At 39.6% G+C, this 12,208-nt stretch overlaps 1 protein-coding gene and 1 long non-coding RNA gene across 11 annotated transcripts in view; one reads left to right on the top strand and one right to left on the bottom strand.

Annotated features, from left to right (window-relative positions):
• Positions 1–872: 872 nt before the first annotated feature.
• LOC142151597 (uncharacterized) lies at positions 873–3,242 on the bottom strand. The gene is made up of 2 exons (XR_012691213.1): positions 3,137–3,242; positions 873–1,688 (listed from the first exon to the last, which is right to left on the bottom strand). It is a non-coding gene; the product is annotated as an uncharacterized LOC142151597 (long non-coding RNA).
• A 44-nt stretch (positions 3,243–3,286) lies between these two features.
• Positions 3,287–12,208, top strand: part of AAK1 (AP2 associated kinase 1) — a 75,692-nt gene continuing 66,770 nt past the window's right edge. For 3 of the 10 annotated variants that reach the window (XM_075207411.1, XM_075207410.1, XM_075207409.1), the window contains exon 1: positions 3,290–3,885. In XM_075207411.1, coding sequence (XP_075063512.1) covers positions 3,735–3,885 — 151 coding nt within the window. In that variant the 5' untranslated portion in view covers positions 3,290–3,734. Of the gene's footprint in view, positions 3,886–12,208 lie in introns of all 10 variants that reach the window. The other 7 variants (XM_075207407.1, XM_075207406.1, XM_075207413.1 and 4 more) reach the window with 5 other exon arrangements.

Genomic DNA, 12,208 nt, shown 5'->3' with positions numbered 1-12,208 from the left:
ATAATGCAATATGTGGAACTAACATACCCTGTTTTTAAAAAAGAAAGTACGGCCTTAATTATGTGTTTGGAGAGTGCAGAGTATCCCTGTTTTTTGTCTATACAATGTGGGCAACCCCCTCTTGCACCCCAGTCTGTACATATATATATATATATATATATTAAACATGCCAGGATCTCTGCTCTGTACACAACACTCCTTGTTGAGAACAGGTGCCATCCATGTTTGGCAGATCTGAGGGCTAAATTGTTGTTAGGTAGAGATACCTAATAAAGTAGGTATTGGTATAGTGATCTATATTTCATTCCTTCCTCCAGGAGACTTGATGGTGCACCAAGTGGGTGGTTCACGTACACTTTGCTGGCCGGTGTGTGGCCTTCAGGGAGAATTGCCTACTCCTCAAGGAGTCCAAAAGATCAGTCCATAATTTGGAGAGCAAGCAACGTGGGTATGGGGTACATTTATTAAATCTCTTTGAAAAGTAACAGTGAAGGCAGAGCGCTGTAACCCATAGTAACCAATTAGACATTTGCTTTCATTTGTCATCTGTAGAAGAAATATGACAGGGCTGATTCAACGCTTAGCAATGTGCATCGCCGCCGAGTGCCTTTGGGACCATTCTGGAGGCACCCTGAAGCCCATTGCTGGAAAACGGAATCCGCCCCTTTGAATTTGATTGGTTGCTACGAGCAACACCATCTTTTCTGCACTTTACCTGTGGAACATTTTAATAATTTCTCCCTGGCATATTTCAAAATGTTTTAGAGTGGTCAAGTGTGCAAAAGGCTTTACAAAATACTGCAAAATTTACAATATTGTCAGTCACAAAGGAATTGTTAAACCGTTAAAAAACACATTCATCATTCCTGGAAAACTGAATTGAAAATTTTATTTTGGTATTATAAAATAATTAGTTGTTAGAACTTTACATTTAATGCAAAACATTTTGTATATTAGGAAATAACAAAATACCATTTATGTTATTTGTCTGCATCAGAATATGTATTTTCAACATTAGTAGATGAACAATATGAAGATTAAATTCACTCTGTCAAAAGCTATTTTTTTTTGCTCTGCTAGAAATCAATGTCTTACAGTAGGAAATGGTATGATGTAGTGAAATTCTGACAAACCTCTGAATTTCATTCATTCAACAGTACAATGCGATGCTATTCCTAATAGTGTGAATGATACATAATATATTACGTAGCTGGATTCCTCAGTTTCGCAATCTTGTATGTGCAGATGGGTAAGGTCACTGCTCACACATAAACAGTATGTAGGTCATCAACATAGGGCTCAGGTAATTGCACACAGTGCTGTATTGTAGCTACAGAAGGACAGGCAGATGGCTTAACCAGTGAATAAAGCCCCTTGGGAATTGTAGTTTCTGCAACTGTCATGCTTCATAAAGCAGCTCTCCCAGAAGACTACAACACCCAGCATGCATTGCGAGGCAGGGAAAATACATAGGAGTGACTGTGTCTTTCTCGTCTCCTGTCTATTCTGCGTAAATAGTCATTGTGCAGTAGGCATTTTGCTCAGGAAGGGGCGGTTATATTCTGATTAAGCTATTTGCCGATCAGCAGAAGTGGTAGGGAGGAGGAGGCAGGATTCTTGAAAATCTAAGTCATTTTCTGTTAAGGTTCATTTCCTGGTTAAGATCCAGTTATCAGCTGTCATGTTACCTGTCAAGTAAAGAAATGTTCTGTTACCATACAGAATTATACAATGCCTATGTATACTATTTGGTCAGCATGAAAAATAAGCAGTACTCACATATGACTGTTTTGTAAAACACTCTCAAAGCTCTCAAAAAGCACTTGTTAGTTTTGCCTCATTTCATCCCCCTAGATTTTATCGTATTGCTTAGAAAGTAGTGAAATCTGAAACCGTTAAGTAAATTTGCCTCCCTCCAGAGTGGGACAGGATCTACTCTGGAAGTCACTATGAGAGTCATAAATGACTACAGCAAAGCCTAAGCACAATTAGGATCGATCACTGTACATTACTACCGCAGAATTTTCCGACCAATGTTTTATCTACAAAGATTTTACTAACGACTGAAAAAAAAAAAGTGCCGATCAGCATTCATGTGTACACACTATAGATGTTTTAAAATAATCACCCTCAGATCTGTGCTCTTCAACTGTCATAACCGTTGGCTGAAAAGATCAAGGGCTAGATTTACTAAACTGCGGGTTTGAAAAAGTGGAGATATTGCCTATAGCAACCAATCAGATTCCAGCTGTCATTTATTTAGTGCATGCTACAAAATGACAGCTAGAATCTGATTGGTTGCCATAGGCAACATCTTCACTTTTTCAAACCTGCAGTTTCGTAAATATACCCCCAAGACTCTGTAAACTCTATGAGATCCTGGTTGCGAGAGCACACACACTGCAGGATTGGAACAACCTCGTTCCATAGCTGAGCGAGATTTATAGTTCTGCTGAACAATCCAAACAAATGATGGTCAGGACTTTGGAACGACTATCGTTCATCGTCTAAGTGTACACACTAATGCAATATGGGGCTGAATACTTGGCTGAAAACACTGTAGCGTGTACCCAGCCTTCATCATCATCATCACCATTTATTTATATAGCGCCACTGATTCTGCAGCGCTGTACAGAGAACTCATTCACATCAGTCCCTGCCCCATTGGAGCTTACAGTCTAAATTCCCTAACATACACACAAAGACAGACAGAGAGAGACTAGGGTCAATTTTGATAGCAGCCAATTAACCTACCAGTATGTTTTTGGAGTGTGGCAGGAAACCAGAGCACCCAGAGGAAACCCATGCAAACACGGGGAGAACATACAAACTCCACACAGATAAGGCCATGGTCAGGAAATGAACTCATGACCCCAGTGCTGTGAGGCAGAAGTGCTAACCACTATGCCACCTTGCTGCCCAATTTATCTCATTCAGTGTAAGCTCTAAAACAACATAGGACATGCAGTGCAACTTTGGGAATAATAACTTACAATGTTACACTATTGCACTAGTTAATACACTTCAATGTTTCCTGTTTTTAAGACTCTTCTCAGGGATCAATTGATGCCTGGAAGGAACCTGACACTGAATAAACCTGGCAGGGAAAACAATTCAGTAGAGATATTGCATTTACCTGACTCTCCCTTACTTTCAGCAGCTGCCCAGCAGCACTGACAGCAGCAGCAGCAGCAGCAGCAGCCTCCTCCCCTGTGCACCATGTGACTGCTGTAGTCACATGACCCGGTGATGTCAGAAGGTCCTTTCGATGAAGGGGATCTAGCCATTCCCTTATCCGGCTGCTGTGCTGTCCCCATACAGACTGTTCCCATCTAATTCTCCATGGATGTCACTGCCCTGCTGGCTTCCTATCAGTAAGGGGCTCATTGGTGATGCATGTATCTGGGGAGCACGTACTACATTAGTGGGTGAGTCCACATTCACACCTTGCCTCCATCTCAGATGCAGCAGGCAATGCCAGGCAGTCATTGTTTGTCTCTTTAGGGCTGTCACCCTAGATTGTAAATATCAACATCATTTCCTCAATCATTATTTTCCTGCTACAGTCTGCTCTGGGATCCCTCATTTTTTTTTATTTTTTTTTTAGAGGGACAAGTGGGACTTGTATTTAGATCACTATTAATAGGGTGTAAAAACAGTTGAATGAAATTATATTCTCCTGACCCAGAGGAAAGGATCATTTTTCCTGCTGAAGTCTTTTGGGGGTCAAGAACATGAAGAAGTTTTTCGACTCCCGGCGTGAACTGGGTGGATCTGGACCTGGAGTTGGCAGTGGGTCCTCCAGTGGATTGGGTACCGGATACATTGGCAGAGTCTTTAACATCGGGAGGCACCAAGTCACAGTGGATGAGGTGTTGGCTGAAGGTAATGATCAATATATCTAATGTACTTGTTTTATGCGTTCTCTGATGCTGACAATGGGACAAAGGGATGGAATATTTGGAGAGGTTAATATCCCAAGGGCAAAAAGGGACATATTAGTTAACTGACATCAGTAAAATATTAAATTCCAGTATACTATACAAATATTTACAGTACATCAATTTATGTTCAATTGTGTTTTGTATGCAGTATGGGCATGTGTGTGTGTGTGTGTATGTATGTATATGTGTGTGTGTATATATATATATATATATATATATATATATATTATACTTCAGTTTAATTACATGTGACTACCAGATGTGCACAAATATATATTCTAATGCTTACAATTTTCTTTTTACATTTTTTTTGACAGCTTCCCAGCTTATAATATAGGTTACTACAAGCTAGAGAGATTAGTCTGAGGAGCTGGCAGTCTATTCCAGAAGTAAATAACCTGCCAAGTTTTAAGGTTATCCCTGGTAAATCACGGTCAAAATCCACCTCTTACAGCCCACTGGATTAGTTAGTGATATAGTTAAATCTGTCATGTCATTGTCCTTTGAGAGCTACAGTTTTTCTTGCTACTCTTGTAAGCCTTGATCTAAGACAGAGAGTCTGAAATGAGTCTGCTGTAAACATTGTGTTACTTAAACAGGAAGTATAATTCCTGCCCTGTGCTTAGTAAGTAATACATTGATAACTAATGAGATATATATATATATATATATATATATATATATATATATATATATATAAAAAATCTGTATTCGTATTTTAATATATTGTATATATTGTTATGTCCAAGTCTCCAATTTGCTGATGGTGTTAAAAAACAAGACAAAAACAGCTCTTATCAGAGCCCTGGAGGAGGATCCCACACATGCCCACACAGACACACAATTTGTATCCTCTATTCTATGAGCCCAAATGCACCGAACCAGGTGATATGTTCATAGTAAATATTTACACTATTCTTAAGGGTGCTACCTCACTATTATCTTCCTCTCCAAGACAGGAGCTTCATTACATGTACATTGACATGTACCTGTACTGCTAAATAATAGCATGTGTACACAAACAATTCTTGGTAGAGCTTTCCAGTACAAGTTGATTTTCCATTTTCCACAACAGATACATGGAAGGTTGTATTGACAAATGGTCTACATTTGCTGTATAACTTTGTTGAAGCAAATGTAAAATGAGTATGATCTGTGTTTTAACTTTATAAACAAATTGGGTTAATGAGAATTTAGAACCTCCCATATCATTAAGTTTTACGGTTTTGTGTGAAGCAAAATGTTTAAGGAGCAGTCTTTAATTTTCTTGAAACATGCAGCTTTATCAAATACAGTCCTGCAGGGCTTTTCCTTGGTCTATGACTTCTATACCTCTATTATGTGACTTTTTTTTTTAATGGTCCTACTGGCCAACATGTTATATTGAGCACCCAATATTTACACAGTAGAGGCAAATCATTTGTATTTACGAGAATGCAGCCTATTGGTGATGTTCTCATGATTATAAATTCCAGCCCCCACAATGGTTGCTTCCTCTGTTTGTGTCGGCCACAGATGCAATTTAAAGTCTGTTTAAGACAAATCACATGGATGTTTAGTACAGCCCTGCAATATAAGATGCATGGTATGAACAGCAGTTATATAGACAGAAGCAGAAAAACATATCGGTGATTTAGAGCAAAACAGAATATCATTAATTTAATCCTTTGAACTGTACTTTGCTCAGCTTTCTTCCTCTAGAATTTACCATTGACTGGTGATGTTGAGATGTAGACAATGAATGATGGATTATATGGTATGTAAACTTTAGTTAATTTAGGTATTTTACTAACACATCTTAGGGGTATATTTACTAAATTACTGGTTTGAAAAAGTGGAGATGTTGCCTATAGCAACCAATCAGATTCTAGTTATCATGTATTTCGTACATTCTACAAAATGACCACTACAATCTGATTGGTTGCTATAGGCAACATCTCCACTTTTTCAAATCCGGAGTTTAGTAAATATACCCCTTATACCCCATTCATACTGCACCAAAATCCCGGGTTTTTGTCGGGGCGAGCTCAAAGGACCCGGGTCTTGGTGCAGTATGAATGGTATAAGTCAAAAATCCCGGGTCTTCATCCCGGGATTTATCAAGGGGTAATTCCCGGGTCGGACCCGGGTTACCTGCACTATGAATGGTGCAACCCGGGTTTTTCAACCCGGGTTGCACAGAAAACAAGCTGATTGGCTGTCTGCCTGACTCTGGAGGATGATGTCATCGGTGGGAGCCCGTGGAACAAACCACCCACTTTTGCATCATCTTTATGCGTCAAAAAACCAGTCACCTTTCAATGACATCACCATTTTTCAGCCAATGAAAACTGCTCTGGTGATGACTCCCACAAATTGCCAGGGCACAGACTTGTGCTGTATGAATGGGGTCAACCCGGGAAATTCCCGGCTCCGAGGTGCAGTATGAATGGTGTTTCTGAGCCGGGATGCTCCGAGCCCCGGCAAAAACCCGGCTTGAAAAACCCGGCATATTGCCAGGGCGGCAGTATGAAAGCGGTATTAGTCCAGTTTTCTCTTCCTGGGGATTTTCTTTGGCCCTCGGGCTCCCAGATAACCATATTGTTGTATAATATAATTTATTTCATAATCTCTGGCTAGCTAATGTATAAATATCATACAATTATAACCTCTTGGGGATTGTTTTTGGCTGAGTTTTCGGTCAGTACATCTCTGTACAAAGACCCATTACGTTTGTGTAATACCTCTGTTTGAAAATGTGTCATTTGCAAAGCAAAACACACCTGAATGAGGACTATTGACCACTTTACACTAAAAGGGACACTATTCTCAACATTGGGTAGAAGTTTAAGGTTATGGATATACCTAGATTTAATCTGCTTTAATTTCTATCAATAAGCTTCATTGAAAAACTTTGCTCTACATCTTTACTACCGTACTGGTAAAAACATTTCACTACATGTTATACAGCATATACAGATAATTACCCACGAGAGACAAATGCTTGCAAAACAGTGAGACAGTTGCTTACAAACAGAGTTAATTGTGTGGAATTACTATATGATTGTTTGCATCCCACTTCTGATGCCATCTTGTCCTGCTGTTGCTGCCTCAGTCATTTAACCCACCTCCAAGTTTGGGTTTGGCTATATGGAGGGTGGTTAATGATGACAGTGTGGAGTGGTTATGGTTTGTCCACTGGGGGAAGGATTAGGTTTAGGGTTTGTCAAGCAAGTCTTTGATGAGGGTGAATAGCCCACAATCAGTGTTTTACAGGCAGTTGTACATAAGTCTTTTAACAGTCTTGGTGGCTTTTCACTGTGATGCAAGCGGAAGTGACTGTAGTATCATAAATTGAAAGCTGGTAATCTTTTCTACATCCCAGGTTGCTTGAGCCAGGCTAAAGTGAGTCAACAGAGCAAGAGATATTGTTGTACCTTGCACCCGGCCCTATAACAATGGACCTCTTTATTGCATATCTGACAATCCAGGGACCCACAAAAACATTCCGAGTCCCTTCTTGGGGTTCAGAAACATAAGCTGTACACGTGTACATAAAAGTACCTCTGAAAAGAATCCAGACAAAGTGTATTTTTGTGTTTTGACTGGTATTTCCCAACCTAAAGGCATGCTACCAACTGGAAGCACAATATGTTCAAAATGAATTTTTTTTTTTTTACCAATAACTACTTCATTAAAATGACGTTTTGAAACGTCACATGTACTAGTGCCTTACCACACATTTTAAATGTTATTCGTATTCCCTCCAGGTCAACGACCTGGGTTCTTACTTGGGATAGTTGAATTAGCTATTAGTCGCTATTGGATCTATTCGTAACAGAAATAGATAAATCTATCGGAGACTCTGATGATTTCTAAAAGTCTCTTTCATTAAACAAATTTAAAAAATGGGTAAAACAAAGTCAAAAACAAGATAACAGTACCCCAGTTTCTGTCCCTTTACCATCCTCAGGCCTTTATAAGAAGTACACATATTTGGTACTTGGGAAAACTAGAATAATATATTCTAGGGTAATCTTAGATTGCTTTGAACATGTAAAAGTAACCATGGGAACAACTATAGGAAAGTGTTTGTTTTTTGCTTAATGATTGTTTTCCCTAGCTCATTGATGTAAAATAGAAAGCTTTTTATTACAATATGTTACTTGCAAAAACTAAATGTCCTAAACCCCCCCCACAATAAAATGTGTTTGTGTAGAGTGAGATATTAGAAAGTGATGAGACACAAGCCCAATAGATTCTGCTGTAGAGGAATTAATCGGATTACACCAGATAAAATAATCTCAATTAGCAAAAAATATTTTATATGGTATGAGGAATGCTGTGGCTAAAACATTGTACTTTGTGATGTGTAAACTCCTAATTTGAGCATGTTCTGGTTCACCTTCTAGAAGAGATGCATGTGCTCATATGCTCTGAGCCTATCTATCTGTGTGTCTATCTAGTCAACATTGAACATTGTCTTCATGTCAAACATTCCAAGCTGACATTGTGACCCAGGTTACCAGTCTGCTTCTAGGAATGCTGTACTTCCAGAGAAGCAGTGATGCCCTGATAATGATGGGTTAGCTAGGTAGGCCAATGATTGTGTCATGACAATGTTCTTATGTTTTGTTTTTTTATTGCTGTTTACTGCAAAGGGTACAAAAGTTATTCTGTCAGCTTCTTGTAGCCTCAAGATTACATGGATGGCCTTCACACTCTATAAAATGATCAGTTTCTTTATTCTTGAGCTTCAGCAGTCTTGCTTTCTATAGTACGTGCCAGGATGTGACTACATATAGCACTCTCTAGCACAGTCATAAGGGATTGTTGACTAGATAGATGCTGCTGTAATATATACATGATGTCATACATTAGAGCAGGCTTGGGCAACCTCTGGCTTTGTCTCTGTTAGATAATACAAGTCCTGATGTACCAATGTGGCTGGAGATAGCTATGTCTGTGGGCTCAGAGTTCTTTAAACGGGCTACTGTAGAAAAAGGGTTATGATCAGAACAAGTGAAAGGCTTAGTATGGTTGTAAAGATTTCACAGTTTCATATAACAAGACATATTGCAGTTTTTATTAGTAAGTTGAGATCATAAGTTAGATCAGGCCTTTCCAACCTGCAGCCCTCCAGATGTTGTGAAACTACAAGCCCCAGCATGCTTTGCCAGTAGACAACCAGTTGATAGCTGGAAGGGCATGCTGGGACTTGTAGTTTCACAACACCTGGAGGGCCGCAGGTTGGACAGGCCTGAGTTAGATCATGTCTCCCACACTAAGCCAAAATGCACTGTCACGTCCCACTGTGCTTGGTGTGTTTCCTGCCATTATGGGAGAGGCCAAGTGACAGGTGAATGACAGAAATCACTCAACTTTCTCACATAAGTCTCACACATCAGTTGTTCCCTCTGAACAGTGGGTGATGGACACCAAATTCACTCCTATTGAGATGAATGTAGGCTTTTAACAACACCCTACAGTGCAGGATAAACGCATGTAAAAACACAATCATATTTGGTCGTCTTTGGTAATATGAACATGCTTTTTACAGGCGCTTAGCGTGTGTTGGAGACACATCTTATACACATAATTGTAACTCCAGTCCCGGGATTATGTAAAGGCCTTGTATTACTATGAGGTCATAGTGTGTGATTTCAGGAGGTCGTTTTAAGCCTTAATTCAGCTATTGTACTGATGGGAGTATTATTGCTATACATGTTCAGTATTTTCCTTTTTAATTAGCTGTTAAAACACTCATTAGATAGGCTTATATTCAAACCTCCTTATCCCAAAATACTCCCTTACACCCCTACCTGCCGCTGCTCATGATTTAACTGAGGGCTTTGCTGTAGAAACACTGTTTCCCTGTCCCAGGCCTTCTGTAGTGAGAGCTCACAGCTGACATTTGATGGCCAGGCAAGGTGAACAAGTGTTTCTCTAGCAGGGCTTCTCTGTTTCCCTAGCAGGGCTACTCTGTTTCCCTAGCAGGGCTACTCTGTTTCCCTAGCAGGGCTACTCTGTTTCCCTAGCAGGGCTACTCTGTTTCCCTAGCAGGGCTTCTCTGTGAGGTGCAACTTAGCAGTGATAGTGGGTGGGTATTTTAGGGCATGTGACCTGGAGTTTAAGTGTTTCTATTTAGGGTTTATTGTTTTTTTTTTATCACATTATTAAATTGTCCTAATGTACAGCATGTTTCTTTACACCTTATCTTGAGGTCCTTTCTTCCTGTCTTCCCTTTCCCCCTTTTCTCTGTTTCACAGCGCACTCTGTCTTCATGTTCTCTCTCACATATTTGTCTTTTGCCTGACTCACGTTTTTCCAGTTTTCCTCTCACTCCCTCTCTCCTCTCCTTTCATAACATGCTGGCTCAGCATGTTTCTCCTGGCTGACGCTAGTCTACAAAGCTTCATTATAAAATGCCCATGGGATACCCAGGCCTCTCTTACCTTTCCTCCGTTCTGAAATGCAGCATAGTCGTAGCCCCCAACACTGTCCTCTACAGTGTCAATAACCCCTTATTGGCCTCAGAAACCTAAAAAGCAAATGTATAGAGAGAAGCAGGTGACTGCAAAGTCTGTTAGTTTTTTTTAAGCTGTATTAATAAAATAATACAAGATCTGATTCCTTCAGAATAAAAGATTCTGTAACTATAAGGTCCAAATTAATTCAGAATTTTGAGTCTGAGTAAATAGACATTATTATGCAGCTGCTGTTATTGGTTAAATGAAATGCATTGTGCTGTGCTGTCCAGTCTTTTCACAGGACGAATAGTACTGGCAGTGTGTGTTGAGAAGCCTCCCAGCAAGGCCTTACGGATACTGAAACGTATCCTTCACACACCGTGTAGACAGCCATGATTTTAAGCTGAGCCAATATTCATGCATATCCAGCATCTAGGAACCAGTTTCGGCTGCACTCATAGGATGAAAGCGACAGATACTTCTTAAAAACAGTCATAAACACATGCAATTTGCTCAGTGTGGTGTGAACTGGAGGGTAATAACATATTTTTATCTATTCGCTTATGAGCGTTCAATGTCATAGCAGTTTCTTTTAAGCCTGCTAGTTTTAATACAAAATGACTTCCCTCATCAAGACCAGGAGGACTTTACCTTGCTGAGTAGGTCAAGGCTGTAGTAAATTGCCAATAAATGTCATTTAGTGATAAAGGTTCCAGACTAATCCATTGCATTTGGTTTGTAAGTTTGATTCCCGACCATGGCCTTATCTGTGTGGAGTTTGTATGTTCTCCCCGTATTTGCGTGGGTTTCCTCCGTGTGCTCCAGTTTCCTCCCACATTCCAAAAACATACTAGTAGGTTAATTGGCTGCTATCAAATTGACCAAAGTGTCTGTGTGTATGTTGGGGAATTTAGACTGTAAGCTCCAATGGGGCAGTGACTGATGTGAGTGAGTTCTCTGTACAGCGCTACTAGTGGCGTTGTATAAATAGCTGATGATGATGGTGTATACATTTTATTTCAAACATCTTTATTGTAACCAAAGGTTACAATGGGCTGTTAGTATTACAGTATGTCAGCTAAGTGGTTTTATCAATGACAGTAATTGGTAGTGAACAAGATAATAGGATGAAAAAAGGGAACACAAATAGACAAATGATGATACCATGTGGTATACAAATTGTGTCACTTGATTAAAAGACAGACTAGTACATACCAGAGTGTATTATATCATAGATGGTGGGAAGGAGCAATGTGGAATCTTTTCTAGAGAAAACAAGACCATAATTTTTGCTCCTAAGTCTTCTATTAGTTTCTTTTATTTGCTTTCATGTATATAACTGAAGTAAGGTATGTGTACCCGTGTGGCTTTTAAATTAAATTGCACCTTTTTTGGAAGCATGCTGTAATTTAAGTAATGCTCTTCACAGGGTAATAAATTGGGGGTCTAAAGGAAAATTAATTTGTAAGGTATCCGAGATCAATCTCTTACCCTTCCTCCACAAGGGCCTGACTGCAGGGCACATCCAACAATTGGGGTCATGACTTGGGACAAGATGGTCTAGTCTTGCTGGAACCAGTTGCATTATAAAAATTTGAGAGAAGCTTCCACCAATCTCAGATTGTAGCCGCCCTTAGATCTGCATAAAGCTGGTCACAAATGTTATCATCGTATCACTCAATCCAATCGTTTCTTATTATTGGTAAAGAAGAGACCAGTGTGTGGATGACAATAGATTTAATACAATTAAATATATATGGCACAAGTGAGCAATGGTATGATCTGATTAGGTGGACCTTTATTCAACAAAAAATA

The sequence above is a fragment of the Mixophyes fleayi genome, chromosome 4 (assembly GCF_038048845.1).
Source record: "Mixophyes fleayi isolate aMixFle1 chromosome 4, aMixFle1.hap1, whole genome shotgun sequence".
Classification (NCBI taxonomy): Eukaryota; Metazoa; Chordata; class Amphibia; order Anura; family Limnodynastidae; genus Mixophyes; species Mixophyes fleayi.
The sequence above is the reverse complement of the archived record's forward strand: the minus strand, read 5'-3'. Positions and strand labels throughout refer to the sequence as shown.